Source organism: Leopardus geoffroyi, chromosome B4 (genome assembly GCF_018350155.1).
Source record: "Leopardus geoffroyi isolate Oge1 chromosome B4, O.geoffroyi_Oge1_pat1.0, whole genome shotgun sequence".
NCBI lineage: Eukaryota > Metazoa > Chordata > Mammalia > Carnivora > Felidae > Leopardus > Leopardus geoffroyi.
In genome coordinates this window covers 122,371,623-122,388,008 of record NC_059341.1, presented here as the reverse complement: position 1 = coordinate 122,388,008, position 16,386 = coordinate 122,371,623, and the positions used below count along the sequence as shown (strand labels likewise).

Below are 16,386 nucleotides of genomic sequence, written 5' to 3'. Positions count from 1 at the left end.
CTTTGCACATTAATCCTGAAACATAATTCTAGTCATTTTGTTTTCCTAAAAGCCAAGAACAGCAAGTCAACGGACTTAAAAGGATATATTATAAAATAAGGAAAGATGAAAATAGAAATTAGTTATTTAACATATAAAATTTAGAAGAACAACAACAAAAAACAAGGCTGAAGGAAGCAGGAGGAAGGAAATAATAAAGATAAAAGGCCAAAAGGTAGTTCTTTATACGAAGAAAAAAGCAGTAAAATAGGCAAGCCAAAGGTATATCTAATCAAGGAAAAATGAAAACAATAATATATAGATTAAAAGGAAATAAGTGAATTCAACTCTAAGTAAAATAAGGAAACTGGAAAGATTTCAATTAAATGGGGAATTTCCTGGGCAAGGAAAAGCCAAAACACCTAAGTAAGTGAAAGGAACTTAAGAAAACCTGAATAGAACAGTAATCATGAGTAAACATGGAACCTATACAGTTTTTCAGATGATTTTTTTAAACTGTCAAAGAAAACTAATTGCTATGCTATAAAGTTTCATAGCTGAGAGAAAGAAGGAACAGTCCTTTTTCATTTATGAAGGTGGTGTAATTAAGATATTGAGTTGGGCTAGGAACAAAAATAAAATTATATACCACTCTTGCTTATAAACATAAAACCCATTTCTTTTTAAAAAAAATTTTAGTGTTTATTTTTGAGAGCGAGAGAGAGAGAGAGAGAGAGAGAGAGAGAGAGAGAGAACACATGTGCACACGCACAAGTGAGGGAGGGGCAGAGAGAGCAAGAGACACAGAATCCGAAGCAGGCTCCAGGCTCGAGGCTCTGAGCTGTTAGCACATAGCCTGATGAGGGGCTCAAACAAACAAGCTGTGATATCATGACCTGAGCAGAAGTCGAACGCTCAACCGACTGAGCCACCCAGGCGCCTCATAATACTCATTTCTAATTACAGTATCCAGTAATGCATTAAAACAATATTAAAGCTAAATAAGAAGTATCCCAGAAATGCAAGACAGAATCACTAGCAAAACCTATTAGATTGGGGTGCTTTATACTCTTAAACATTTTTGAGGTCCCCAAAGAGTTTTTGTATGAGTTTTATCTGTTGATATTTATCATAGTAGAAATTAAAATGGGTTACCATCAATAATATTTTTGATAAAAAATAATTTTATTTTCCAAATCTCTCCCCACCAAAACTTAGTGAGTCTAGAGGTATGTTTTTTTACTTATTTTCACATTTCTTTACTATCTTGCTTATTAGAAGATAACTGGAGTTTCCTATCCGTTTCTGCATTCAATCAATTGCAATGTATTGTAGTTGAAGAAAATCCAGACTTTAAACAGATATGCAGGTGGGGAAAGGAAACATATTTTGTAAACTTTCAGATAATTCTTTTGTGATAACTGTGGATATTGCACTTTGATACTACACCAAACTTCAACAAGTGATACTTTCCATTTTTTCTATTTTTTCAATTTTCTTTTTAATGTTTATTTATTCTTTGAGAGAGAGAGAGAGAGAGAGAGAGAGAGAGAGAGAGAGAGAGAGAGAATCCCAAGCAGGCTCCACACCACCACTGTGTGAGCCTATCGCAGGGCCTGAACTCACAAACTGTTAGATCACCATCTGAGCCGAGACCAAGAATTGGGACTTTTAAGCAACTGAGCCACCCAGATGCCCCAGGGACAAATTATTTTCAAGTAAGATTCTATAACAATTTGACTTCTCCAAAAGGTCCAATTAAAAAAAAAATCAAAATAAAATAAAAAGTGAAATATTCCATTATAATTGAAAAAATTATAACTGAAGGAATAATCATATGATTATAAAGGAAAGAATCATAATACTCCATTCACAACTTAAAAGCTTAAAAAAATCAGTTGTAAACAGTATAAATACCTCATCAGAATGGGAAACAGATCTGCTCGGTGGGCTGTTTTCACTACTGCATTATCTTCAGAAATGCTAAAATGCACTATCTCTTCCTTAAAGCTTCGGTCTTCAAGCAATCTTTGTAAGTTTTCCCTTTAAAAATAGAATACAGCACAAATCATCATTTAATAATCAATGGTACCTTTAAAAAATGCAATATAGTACAGTCATCCAAAAAACTGAAACAGGTATTAAGAATACCCATATTGTGGTTGATATCCACAAAGGAAAATTTTCACAAAATGACAGGCTTTCAAATTTTAAAAGTTAAAGTGACTATAAGGAAGTAACAGTCAATAACTCAGCTGTTTAAAAGAGATTCATACAAAAGCTTTCCTTAGTTCTTACAGAGAGTGATCATTATGATCCCCTGCGTAATCACCAAGATTTTGGTGTTACTGAAGCAACATGATATAACCTTCGCAACACATATCAATTAATATTCTCTTTCCTACCTTATTACTGATGAAGAATCACTCTTAACACACAAATATACTTTCAGTTTTCATTTATTACTTGAAAATAGCATTATGATTATGGTAGAAAAGAGGGAAATTTCCTAGGCCTTCAGAAAATTATTTTAGAAAGGCTCTCAGGTAGAAAGATAAAAATCAGCCAAAGAAACAGCATTTCTTTAGCTTCAAGTAACTTACCTGTAAGGGAGGATATGTGGATGCTTATATGTCATTATACAATCCAGGGTTATTTTCTGCACCATTTGATCCTGATGTAGCAACAGCTAAGAATGATATTTTATAGAATAAATTAATGAAGTCACATATACCATGGGAAGTTATATGTGAGTTATGGGCAGAATGAAGATAAATTCTGCTGAAATCATATAAGTCCCCCGTTAAGAAACATCCAAATGAAAAAAGGAAATTTTGTTTCCCCTTATGGCCTAGAATGACAACCAATGCTTACTCAGCTTCTGGCATTAAATTTCGTCTACAATCTTTTCTGTAACTGAAGATCATATATTGTGACTGCAACAGATTCTTATTCCAACTATCAGCTTTCACTCAATCTAACAGACTGAAATTCCAGCACTCCGTAAAACCAATTTATGTAAAAGGAAAAGTAGCTAGCTTCTTTTGGCACAAACCCATTGTTAATACAGCTGATCAATGTTACCCAAGATGTCTTTAATACCAACAAAATCAGTACTGTCTAAAACTGTTTCTCAAGATACAGAAAATAATTATTAACTTTTAAAACATTGTACTGGAAAGGTAGACATAGGCCCTATTTATTAACAATTATTAAAAACCTAAAAGTTATTCTGATAAAGTAAATGACAAGAGAAAATTTCACAAAGAATTATAGTGGCAATAATTTATTTTACTTACCTGAAGATACAGGTCATATAATTTGGATTCTAGATATAAGGCTCGTGGATTTGAAAACTTTGAGAAAACTTGCAAATGAGCAATTAACTGCCTAAAAACACAAAAAACAAAAACCACAGACAACACAGAATTAAAGAACAGAGATTTTCTTAAGATGATAGTGCCCACCAATTTTAGTCTCTCTGGCAACTATGCCAAACACCTTGACTATGGTTTCACTGTTAACTCACAAACAAGTTTCAATTATTTGCATTTAGGAAATTATTCTACAGAAATTCCCAATCTCACACAGGCCTTCCTTTGAAATCTAGGCTCTCTCCCCCAGAAAATCATTCAGGATGTGCTTCGAATGGTTTAAATTAACCAAACATGGGAAGTAATCAAACAGCAATACATTGCAAAGTTGAACACAGGTAATTTCTGAAATGATTCCTTGTCTAGTTTTGATGCAGTAGACAAGAAGGTGGTGAAATATAATCTTCCTCACTTTCATATAACATGAACGCTGATGTCAGGAAACAGAGGTCCATGTTTGGGTAACCATGACTCTTAGTTACCAAGAAGGAGTAAGAAAGAACAATATTCTGTGGTCCAAAGTTAAATATGGATATGGGACTGCCTCCAAGCCACTTAGATCATCCACTACATCCAATAAAAGAGGCTGAGAAGAAAGCTCAGTGACTCGCTCAACTTCCTAATCCATAGGCTTCATGAGGCTTTAAAAAATTTTTTTTTCTTAATGTTTGTTTGAGAGAGAGACAGAGTCAGAGCACGAGAGCAGGAGGGGCAGAGACAGAGAGGGAGACACAGAATCTGAAGCAGGCTCCAGGCTCTGAGCTGTCAGCACAGAGCCCGACGTGGGGCTCCAACTTGGGAACAGTGAGATCATGACCTGAGTCAAAGTTGGACACTCAACCGACTGACCCACCCAGGTGCCCCAATGAGGCTTTACAATAGTACTTGGAAAACAAACTGTTTTCTCTCTGTGTATAATTTATAAGCTGTATAGGGCTTAAAAAAAAAAAAAAAAAAAAAAACCTGAATGAACAAACGTTACGATTTGAAGAGGTTTTATCTGCCTATTTCAAGACTAAAAGCAGGGAGAAGTGAAGAGAGATAGAAACCATGCTGCACAGGTGATGATGACTTTGGGGAAAGCGACTTAATGTTTCAGAGTCTCAGTTTCCTCATCCAGGCAAAGACACCACCTCCTGGATTTCCTGCAAGGATTGAACCAAACTTGTGGGGACTCTGCTCCTAAGAGTTTAGTAAACAGTGCTCCTCCTCTGCTCCCGGGCAAAAGAATGCAAAACTGTAAAAGTCCTACGGGACTCTATTAACAGAGAAAGTAATCTTGAAGTTAGGACCTCTTTACATATTATGGAGAAATGGGGATAAGGGTAGCACTCGTGCTTACATTTAGCTTCCATACCTGTGATGGTTAGTCTTATGTGTCCACCTGTCTAAATTACAGCAGTCAATTATGTAATGAAACACTAATCTAGGTGTTGCAAGTATTTTGTAGATGTTGACAAAATTGGTTGGCTTTAAATAAAGGAGACTACCCTCAATAATGTGGATCGGACTCATTCAAAGAGGCCTTAAGAGCAAAAACAGATATTTCTCAGAGAAGGAATTCTGCCATAAAATTGTGACATAGAAATCCCAGTCTATGAATTTTGTGCTCAAGACTACAGCACCAAATCTTGCCTAAGTTTCTAGCTTGCCATCTTGCCCTACAAATTCTGGACCTGCTGGCTCCCATAATCATATGAGCCAATTCATTAAAATAAATCTTTACACACACACACACACACACACACACACACACACCTTTATTCTGTTGGTCTGCTTCTCTAGAGAAGTCTGATACAATGTCCATATATACTTATCACTGAGCCCTTACTTACAGTTTTACAAATAAACTTTTAAAATTTTCTTTGAAAGTATCTATTCCTTCCCCCCAACATGTATTATTTTTTTATGCTCCATGTGGCCTTAAAGAGCCAAAGAAAACAGGAACCAATTTGTATGTTCTCAATAAATACTTGCTAGCAAGGACCATGTTCCATGAAGGATTACAAACTCAGGACTATGAATTTATTGAGATGACACAGGAATGTGAGTACCAATTTACTCAAATTTTCTTTTCCTTTTTTTTTTTTTTTTTAAGTTGGCTCCACACCCAGCGTGGAGCCCAGTGAGGGGCTTGAACTCACAACACTGACATCAAGACTTGAACTGAAATCAAGAGTCAGATGCTTAACTGACCTAACCACCCAGGTGTCCCTCCTCACATTTTAACTGGTGTATGTTAGCAATATTCTAAGTTTGGCTACAGGGGGCAGAAAAATTAAGACGTGAACCTTATCCTTAAAAGACATTCTGATTTATATGGTAGATCTATAAAAAATTCATTAGTATCCAAGGCAAGGAGAAGCACCACGATAGAGGCATGAAATGGCTGTTCTGAGTCTGAAGCTGAGTTAAGAGAACTTTCAGTTTAAAAGACAGGACAAGCTTCCGTAAAGAAGTAGCACAGAACAGTTTCTGGAAGCATGAGTAGAATTTCAGTTGGCAGGTGTGAGGCAAGGGCATAGCAGAAAGAGGGGAGGACACGGCAAAGGTCCAGAAGTAAGAAAGAAAGAGGTATGGCTGGATAAGTAGCTTATTCATTTATTCAACAAAGAAATACGAGGACTAATCTTTTGCTAGCTGTGTGCTGAGGATACGAAGAAGAAAACAGCAATCTTGGTCTTGGAGAAAGTAGTAGGGGACAGAACGCTCAGAGTTATGAGAAGGTAGAAACAAAAGGAACTAGTTTCAGGAAGCATGGCCACACTCTTTCTTGCCCCTATGCTTTATACACTATCACATTCATTCATTCATTCATTCATTTTGAGAGAGAGAGAGAACACAGCAGAGGAGGGGCAAAAAGAGAGAGGGGGAGGGGGGGAGAGAAGGAGAGAGGGAGGGAGGAAGAGAGAGGGAAAGAGAGAGAGAGAGAGAGAGAGAGAGAGAGAGAAAGAGAGAGAGAGAATCCCAAGCAGGCTCTGCAAAGAGCAAAGAGCTAGCAAAGAGCCAGATGCAGGGCTCGAACTCACCAACTCAGGTGAGATCATGATGTGAGTCGAAATGAAGAGTCAGACACTTAACTGACTGAGCAACCCAGGTGCTCTCACACTATTTCCATTAGCTGCCAAGTCCTTCCCTGCCCTAGCTGCCCAGCAGGCTTTCTTTCATCTTTCAGCTTCAGTGGGGCCCTCTCCTTTGTAACAATCTTCTCTTTGTGATAGAATTAAGTCATTTTTCACTATGATCCTAGAACTCAGTTTTTGTCGTTGTTGGTTTTGGATTTGTCCTGCCCTAAAACTCCTTTAAAAATACTTCTTCTATAAAAAAATTTGACCAGGCATTAGACTGTGCTTCCTGTGTAGCTTTGAAGCCCAACACTTAACAAAATGCACTCAGAACAGCTGCTGAATGAACCAATAAAAGGCTCGTGGGAAGACTGAACAAATAGGCAGATCAGTTTGAGATTTATAAAGTGCTAAAATAACACGGTAGCACCAATACACTGGATCCTTGCAGCCTCAATGCAGACAGTCTTCAAGGAAGCTGCAGTAACTTCTGAAAGCCTGATCACTTCTACTTTTTCTGAGGTTTCTTAACAATTTACGTAAGTGAACACCCCAGATGACAGGAAAGAGAATGTAATGGGGGCAAGGGGTAGGGATAAGTCAAAAGGCAAAAGCGCTGACAGATTTATAAGAGATGTTCCATTACGTGTTCCCCTAGCACACAAAATAACACCCTGGTGCCATGAGAGTGAAGGGCAAAGATCAAAGAGCATTCAACCACTCGAGGACCAACGCTCTCGTCGATAAAAAGCACTTATGATTAGATGACCCCCAAAATCCCGACAACTCAAGTCAGGGGCAAAATAAGTAATAATAAGCAACCAAAAAACTCAGAAAACTGGCAGGTTTCTTTGGGCTGCAAAAGAAAATCGCAAGGTGATGCAGCACTTCTCTGAGTAATTATCTGAGTGGTTTGTCTTGTCCAAGGCTATGTCACACTTAGGCCATCAGAGGTCTCTTCCCGTTTCTCCCAGAACCCTGGATCTGTGATCTTCCAGCAGTGGTGAACTTACTTTGCTGCAGCTCTTCTGGTCTTTTTCTTCTGTGAGGGCTCATCCATGGGCACCGCTTCTTCCAGCTCTTCGTTATCTCCAGCATCGGGTTCCTCTTCAGTCTCCTCCGCGGCCACCCCTTTGCCTTTCCTGCGCAGATCCTGGGTGGGAGCGGCCTGCAGGTCTGCTGGGTAATACTCGTTGCTACAGTGGAAAGAGATGAAGCGGAGTTGTCCTAATTCTGTTTGTGACAGATGGATGTACGTCCACGGTTCAGAGTCACACAATGAAGAGTCACCAGGGGCACTTAGCCAAACCTGCTCACATTATTCTTTCTTATTCAGCCCCTCTTAAGTACCTGGTTTGGCAAACCTACCATTAATTGCAGTTACACTTTTAAAATCCCACTGTTACACTGTTAAAAATGTTTGAAAAATCTCTTTTGGCCTGAGCTGAAATCAGTCTCTCTGTCTCTGGAACCGTAACTGGGGGAGGTGGGTATAGGGGTGGATTTTATTAAATAAGGAAAGCATAGCACTAAGACCATGCCAGTCACTTTCACCCAGACCCACTGTACTTTGCCAATGTCCTTTTGCAAATATAGTGCCACAGCAAAATTCAGTCCTCTGGACGTGGTCTCGTAAGACAGGTGGACTGTCATCTCCATTGCTTTCAGGGGCAGACACAGCATGACACAGACTCAAACTGAATGTCCAGGTAATGAAAATCACAAAGTATTTGTGTTTTGCCTCTTTAAACTAAGCTTATCCAATTCCTATTCACGTTTGTTTTTATTAGATTCCATCCCTTTAATTTTGGTCTGCTATTTGAAGTAACTAATATTATCTTGAAGGCTGCCACAGAGTGCATTGCTTTTGAGTCATTTTAATTCCATCATCCAACAACTTGTTCATTTGTGGTCTGTTTTGTGCATGGATGACACTGGGCTACAGACACAAGGAAATCGATCAGACAGGCTTTAAAGTCTGCACTCAAAAATACACTGATAAAATAACATGTTTGAGGGTAGCACCCTCCCAGCACACTTGGAAGATACTCCAGGTCAACACACGTTAAACTCCAGGTGAATACACGAAACTAGCCCTGGAGAGCAGGGACACTTTACTATAGTCAACTCTGTATTTTCAGCCAGCAGGATCTAGCACTTGATACCTACCAGGCAGACGAATAAATAAAATGAACAAGGTTGCTGTGTCGGTTACAAACCATACCATCATCTACTGAACAGCACCCGCGCTATAATCCCAACACTCAGTTAACCATATAGAACATAAATGTTAAACTGTATCTCCATGCACAGCATGTTTACTAGTGTTTGTTAAGTAAGATAATTCACCCGGAGCACTCACAAGAGTGCTTCTAGCACACAGCAGGGACTCTTTAGATGTCACCTGTTATCAAGGTATTGTCATTGTTAGTCACTCCTGCCTCTGGTTTGGTTCTTCTCAAAGAATGTTTGTTTACAAGGGATTCACAAATTAGTTCTAACACTGAATTGTTGGAATCATATTTAGAAATGTAAATTTCTAGTAAAAAAATAAAATAAAAAGCCCATAATATATTTCAAAGTCAAAATGAAAGATGACATTTGCATTTTCCATTAGTTTGGATCATATATAAAATTATTTGCCACAGGTAATCCTTGCCAACTAATGTTAAATATTTTTTAAATTGTATATCTTTTAAAAAAATATTGTGTATCTATAGTCTCTAAATCTTCTTAAACTCAGAAACGACATCTTACAGGCTCCTCTCTCCATCCCCAGGAATCTATTAGTAATCCCTTTCTTTCTTTAGGGAAAAATTTAGAAAATTAACAGAGCAGGAAATTTATTTCCTGTTAACACCATTAGTACTTGCTTCCATATGTATAGCTCTTTGTAGCGCACAAAACAACTGATAAACATTATTTTATATGATCTTCAAAACAAGGCAGGGAAGCTAAATATCGTTTTCATGCTATAAATAAATTGAAGCCAGAAGAATTAGGTGAAAAAATCATTACTCTTCCACCATGGAACCTACTCACCTGCCTGAATCTTTGTTTGTAACCTTTGCCAGAATGAATTATTCATATAAACTTTTCTACTTATGCACTGGATCCTATCTTAACTATTCAAAGACATGACTCCAGCAATTTTATTCCCTCTCTTACATTACAAATTTTCCCTCCTTTCTGGATCATTCACAACACGAGCATTACACAGAGGTGCGCTGCTTAAATCTTAAACAGCAACCTACTAACAGCAGCTCTCTCCACTCCCACATCGCCCTCCACCTGTCTGCTTCTTTTTTACAAGAACTATCCACACTTGCTGTTTTCATTTTTAGTTCTGTTTCCTTTTAAGCTCATTTTAATCAGGCTTTCATCCCTACCAGGTTAACCAAAACAACTCTTGTTAAGATGCCTTCTAAAGCCAATGATCAATTCTTATGCTTTATCTGACTGACATCTCAGATATGTATGATCCAACTAATTACTCCCTCTTCAAAATGCTTTCTTCATGTGGCACCTGCGAAGCTACATGGTCTTGGTTCTTCTCTCACTCTTTCTGGCTTCCTTTGCTGGCTCCTTATCTCCCAACTTCTAAATCTCAGCTATCAGTCCTTGGAAGTCTTGTCTGTCTACATTTACACCTTAGGTGTAGCTTCATTCCTGGTCTCATGATTTAAAAATCATGTATATACCGATGATTCTCAATTTATAATCTTTAGGCCAAACCTTTCCCTCCAACTTTAAACTTCAAATTCAACTGCCTATTCAACATCCCTACTTAGATGGCTATTCAGTATCCCAAAAATGAATTCCTGATCTCCCCCACACATCTGCAAACCTGTGCTTTCCTCCCAATCTCAGTAAATGGTGACTCTCTTCTTCCAGTTGCTCAGCTCAAAACCTTAGAGACATCCCCAATTCCTCCCCTTTCACCTTCCTGTACCAACATTCCCCCTTTTCCCCCAAACACTTATACATCTGATCTGTTGGCTGACCAAATTGCACAGGCTGTTCTAAGTGTAATCCCCCCCAAATATATTTTACTGACTTGAAATCTTTCCAAGAATATGCAGAACTCAACCACCCCTCATCAGCTGTACTACTACAACCTTGGTCAAGTCACCCACATTTCTTGCCGGACTTTATAATCTCTGAAGCTGGTCTATCTGCTCTGACCGACCCACAGTCTATTCTTGACACAACAGCTAGAAAAATCCTTAAGAAATCTTAAGTCATGTCACCTCTGTTTAAACCTTCTGATGTCTTTCCATTTCACTAACAGAAAAAAAACAAGTCCTTTACCATCACTTGAAAGCCCTACACAATTTGGTCTCCTGTTAAGTTTTTGGCCTAATCTTTAACTATTTTCTCCCAGGGTCACTGCTATAGCCACTCAGACTTTCTTGCTGTTCTTTGAACAAGCCAAGCATGCTGTGGTTTGTAGCCTGCTTAAGTTACACATATGACACTTTCCCATATAATGAAATACTACTATAAAACATACTCTTCGTTGATGATTAGTCCTGTTCTGTACATCACATCCCGTATCTTTAGAGTTTTAAAGTCATCCAACTAACTACTCAAAACAATGCTCCAGAAAGTTGTTATTCTGTAGTAACATACAAAGTACATTCCCCCTCAGCATCCTAGGAAACATAAGCAGGCTGACAACACAGTGGCTGGGGCTGGGTTTCTGGAAAACACGTTAAAGCCCCAAGGAAGGCAATGAAACAACAAGGCAAAAAATAACAAGGCCTTTGTATGCTAATCTAATCCAAGAAGCCTTTCTTATTTTGTAACCTGCAATTAAAAAAAAATTTTTTTAATGTTTATTTATTTTTGAGACAGAGAGAGACAGAGCATGAACGGGGGAGGGGCACAGAGAGAGGGAGACACAGAATCCAAAGCAGGCTCCAGGCTCCAAGCTGTCAGCACAGAGCCGGATGCGGGGCTCGAACTCACGGACTGTGAAACCATGACCTGAGCTGAAGCTGGATGTTTAACCGACTGAGCCACCCAGGCGCCCTTGTAACCCGGAATTTTTATTTTTATATTTTTTAATTTAAAATAAAAAAAATTTTAATGTTTATTTTTGAGAGAGAGAGAGAGAGAGAGAGAGCGAGAGAGACAGAGAGAGAGGGAGACACAGAATCCAAAGCAGGCTCCAAGCTCTGAGCTATCAGCCCAGAGCCTAATGTGGGGCTCAAACCCATGAACCATGAGATCGTGACCTGAGCCGAAGTCAGACACTTAACCAACTGAGCCACCTAGTTGCCCCTATAATTTTTTTTTAACTTGGAATTTTTATTAACACCATTTGTGGCATGGTTACATTTTAACTGGTGTCAAATTAAGTGGCAAAAAAAAACTAGCTATTATCTGAGAGAGCCAGTGCTTTACAGATGAGCCAATGGTTTGAAAATGTGATGGACATACTAAAAAAAACAGCCTACTTGGGAGTTTAAGACTTCACATCTTCTCTTCCTCATACTCTACCAGGGACATATTCCTGGAAAGGAATACTTACTGGATAAATCTCAGGAAAAGTGGGGAAAGCTCCCTGGACCGTGGCTCTACCCTCTCTGGGAATTTTGCCAGAGCTCGCCAGAGCAGAAATCGGAAGTTGGTGTGGTCCAGTCTTTCCTGACAGTCAGTTTTTGATGCTAACTGCTCATGATAAAGAGCCCCAACATCTCCTTCCTGAGGCTGCTCCCAACTTTCATCTCCAATGGACTTCTCATCTCTTACATCATTTTGCAGCTCTTTCTCTGCAAGAAAAAAAGTCATTGGAACCACTAGAGAAATGTTAACATTTGTCCTCTGGGTCTCCTCATGTGAGGGTGTTTCTAGCTCTAGTAATATGAGGAAACAATAAAATATATCCAAAGGTTATCAGGATAGTACATTACTCATTTCTGTTTCCCGATTTCATGCACAATTAAGCAGTAAAAAATCAAATAGTTAAACCACCTTTTTTTCCCCAGCCTCCCTTTCACTTCCCCTTACATACCAGCATGTAGAGCTGCTTTTTCTAGATGTTCATAGTAGACTTTCCAAAATTGCTTATTGTCCATTTCATGTGCATGAGAACTAAGAGAAAAGATCACAAATACGTGGTATAATCCTTTTTAAAAGATCTCTCATAGGAAAAAAAAAGTGAAAGGATATAATTACAATTTAATTAGGTTATCCTTGAATATAGGGTTTCAATAACTTTTGTACTTTTTTACATTTTTTCAAAATGCCTGCACTGAGTAGGAATTTTTATTAATTTCAGTGTAGTTGAAACACAATATTATATTAGTTTCAGGTGTGTAACTTAGTGATTTGACAAGTTTATACATTATGCTGTGCTCACAAGTGTAGCTACCATCTGCCCCATTACATCGCTGTTATAATACCATTGACCATATTCCTTTTATTCCCATAACTTACTGATTCCATAACTGGAAACCTGTATCTCTCACTCTCCTTCACCCATGCTGCCCATACCCCCCACCCACTCCCCTCTGGCAGCCATCAGGTTTTTTTGTTTTCTTTTTTTTTTTCCTTGCCATCAGGGTTTTCTTTGTACTTACAGGTCTGATTCTGCTTTTTGTTTATTTATTCATTTTTTTTAAAGATTCCACTTATAAGCAGAATCATATATTTGTCTTTCTCAGTCTGACTTATTTCACTTAGCGTAATACCCTCTAGGTCCACCCATGTTATTTCAAATGGCACAATCTCATCCTTTTTTATGGCTGTGTAATAAAAATTGTGTACATATACCACATTTTCCTTACCCACTCATCTACTGATGGACACTTAGGTTGCCTCCATATCTTGGCTCTTGTAAATAACACTGCAGTGAACATCTATATTTTTGAATTAATGTTTTTGTTTTCTTTGGTAAATACCTAGTAGTGCGATTATATTTTTTTTAATGTTTATTTATTTATTTTGAAAGAGAGAGAGGGAGAGGCAGAGAGAGAGGGAGAGAGAATCCCAAGCAGGCTCCATGTTGTTAATGCAAAGCCCAACATGAGGCTCAATCTCACAAACTGTGAGATCATGACCTGAGCTGAAATCAAGAGTCGGACATTTGGGGCACCTGGATAGCTCAGTTGGTTAAGCAGGCAACTTTAGCTCAGGTCATGATCTCACAGTTCATGAGTTCAAGCCCTGTGTTGGGTTCTGTGCTGACAGCTCAGAGCCTGGAGCCTGCTTTGGATTCTGTGTCTCCCTCTCTCTGTCCCTCTCCTGCTCCCGCTCTGTCTCTCTCTCTCTCAAAAATAAACATTAAAAAAAAAAAATGAGTTGGACACTGACTGAGCCCCCCAGGTGCTCCCAGTAGTGGAATTACTTAATCACATGGTATTTCTATTTTTAATTTTTTGAGGAGGAATTATTTTTACAGTCATAAAGTACTAAAGGATATTTTTTAAAACTTAAATAGATCCCTCTAAAAAGGTTTTTTTTTTTGTTTTTTTGTTTAAGTATATTTACTTTGAGAGAGACAAAAACAGTAAGAAGGGGCAGAGAGAGGGAAAGAGACAGAATCCTAAGCAGGCTCCACGCTGCCAGTGAAGAGCCCAATGTGGGACTCAAACTCACTCAACTGTGAGATCATGACCTGAGCCAAAATCAAGAGTCAAATGCTTAACTGACTGAGCCACCCAGGCACCCTAAGAAGACTATTTTTAAAGGCACAGTAATGTGAACGGGGCATCAGGTACAAGGTATGGCACATTAAAGAAAGGAGAGGACTCCGGAGAAAAACTCAGCTAACTTTAAAGTGTTGGCTTTCAGAGGTGCCTGGGTGACTCATTCAGTTAAGCGCCTGACATGATCTCGCATTTGTGGGTTTGAGCCCCACATCGGGGAATGTGCTGACAGCTCAGAGCCTGGAGGCTGCTTTAGATTCTGTGTCTCCCTCTCCTTCTACCCCTCCCCCTGCTTCCACTGTGCCTCTCAAAATAAAATAAAATGTTAAAAAAATTTTTAAGTGTTGGTTTTCCTCCACCAAATTAAAATATACGTATCATTGACATAAAGGCAAAAAAAATAACTACATGAAACATATCTTTCAGAATTTGAAGAGAAATCAGATGAATCACGTAAGTGTTTATATAATTTGGTATCTTAGCACCAATAATCTCAAAATGTTTATGCTCTAGATACCACCTCACACCTGTCAGAATGGCTAACATTAACAACTCAGTCAACAACAGATGTTGGCGAGGATGCAGAGAAAGAGGATCTCTTTTGCATTGTTGGTGGCAATGCAAGCTGGTGCAGCCACTCTGGAAAACAGTATGGAGGTTCCTCAAAAAACTAAAAATAAAACTACCCTACAACCCAGCAATTGCTGGGATAAATACTGGATAAATTTATCCTTGGATAAGTACTCTAGATAAATCCCTGGATAAATACTACTAGGTATTTATCCAAGGGATACAGGTGTGCCATTTTGAAGGGACACATGCACCCCCATGTTTATAGCAGCACTATGAACAACAGCCAAAGTATGGAAAGAGCCCAAATGTCCATCGATGGATGAATGGATAAAGAAGATGTGGTACATATATACAATGGAGTATTACTCGGCAATCAAAAAGAATGAAATCTTGCCATTTGCAACTACGTGGATGGAACTGGAGGGTATTATGCTAAGTGAAATTAGTCAGAGAAAGACAAATACCATATGACTTCACTCATATGAGGACTTTAAGAGACAAAACGAACATAAGGGAAAGGCAACAAAAATAATATAAAAACAGGGAGAGGGACAAAACAGAAGAGACTCATAAATATGGAGAACAAACAGAGGGTTACTGGAGGGGGTGTGGGAGGGGGGATGGGCTAAATGGGTAAGGGGCACTAAGGAATCTACTCCTGAAGTCATTGTTGCACTATATGCTAACTAATTTGGATGTAAATTAAAAAAAAAATTAAATTAAAAAAAACGTGTATGCTCTTTCTGTCATTACTTGTCTAAGAATATGATATTTTTTTCTGCTCCTAATATTTTACTCTCACTTGTGCCTGAGCAGGTGGGCTCCAGGCAGGCAGTAAACGTCTACTGGCACCCAGCTGGGAGCATGGAAAGGCCTGGCCTAGCTCTCTGGGGTCACAGACTATGGAGTTCGAAGGAGCAGGTCTGGCCCTTCTTGATCAGCATGGAGTGCCTGGCCAGGGACACAGGTGAGTATTTTTTTTTTTTTTTTTTTTTTTAAGAGACTGGATATCATTTTTACTAATGCCACAGCCCAACATCCGTTTTGTCACTACAGCAGGTTGATTGAGTGTGTGTGTGTGTGTGTGTTCCTGAACAGACGAGGGGCCAGAAGAGACTCAAGCAGGTCTCAGCCAACAGCTCTACTGAGCAGCAACCAAAAGACAGTGACACAGGTTGGACTTCTGCCTGTCTTTCTCCTGGGCTACCTTTCCGCATTCTGAGGGCAAATGTGAGGCCCATGCCAGCCAAGATTAAAGGGCTTCTTAGCAAAGTTCAGTTTCCAACTCCTAGTCATCACCGCCCCTCTGACCACAGGGATGCCCCTGGGCAAAGTACAGACTGCTAGGCAAAGGTGGATAATCATCACACAAGACATGAACTGTATATGCTGTTGACTATCCATGAAAAATCAATCAGTTTTCAGATAGACAGATGTACCCAACAGGAAGAGCGCCTAGCCAGCCATGGAGAACCATGAAAGGCATTTAGCAATTGAGAAGCCAACATTTTTGATAGCGGGCTATTAGTAACACATATGTCAGATTCTTCCTTAAGCACAATAAGTGAAATTATGAAGTTGATGTTAGAAGGCTTTGTTTTCAGAATGGTACAATGGTTCTGAAGGGCAGTAAAAGGCAAAATGGTTCCAAATTGTAAAGAGATTTGTTTATTCTACTTCTGTCCACTAAGAACTAATGGTTACGGTTTTGAGTGGTCACACATGATATATGTCTAATCT

At 38.9% G+C, this 16,386-nt stretch overlaps 1 protein-coding gene across 2 annotated transcripts in view; it reads right to left on the bottom strand.

The window, feature by feature from the left end:
- Nucleotides 1–16,386, bottom strand: part of UTP20 (UTP20 small subunit processome component) — a 107,509-nt gene that overhangs the window by 56,443 nt on the left and 34,680 nt on the right. For both annotated transcript variants that reach the window (XM_045466176.1, XM_045466175.1), the window contains exons 20-25: nucleotides 12,438–12,517; nucleotides 11,955–12,195; nucleotides 7,432–7,614; nucleotides 3,279–3,369; nucleotides 2,583–2,668; nucleotides 1,897–2,022 (exon numbers count right to left, since the gene is read on the bottom strand). In XM_045466176.1, the coding sequence (XP_045322132.1) occupies nucleotides 1,897–2,022; nucleotides 2,583–2,668; nucleotides 3,279–3,369; nucleotides 7,432–7,614; nucleotides 11,955–12,195; nucleotides 12,438–12,517 (807 nt within the window). The remainder of the gene's footprint in view (nucleotides 1–1,896; nucleotides 2,023–2,582; nucleotides 2,669–3,278; nucleotides 3,370–7,431; nucleotides 7,615–11,954; nucleotides 12,196–12,437; nucleotides 12,518–16,386) is intronic.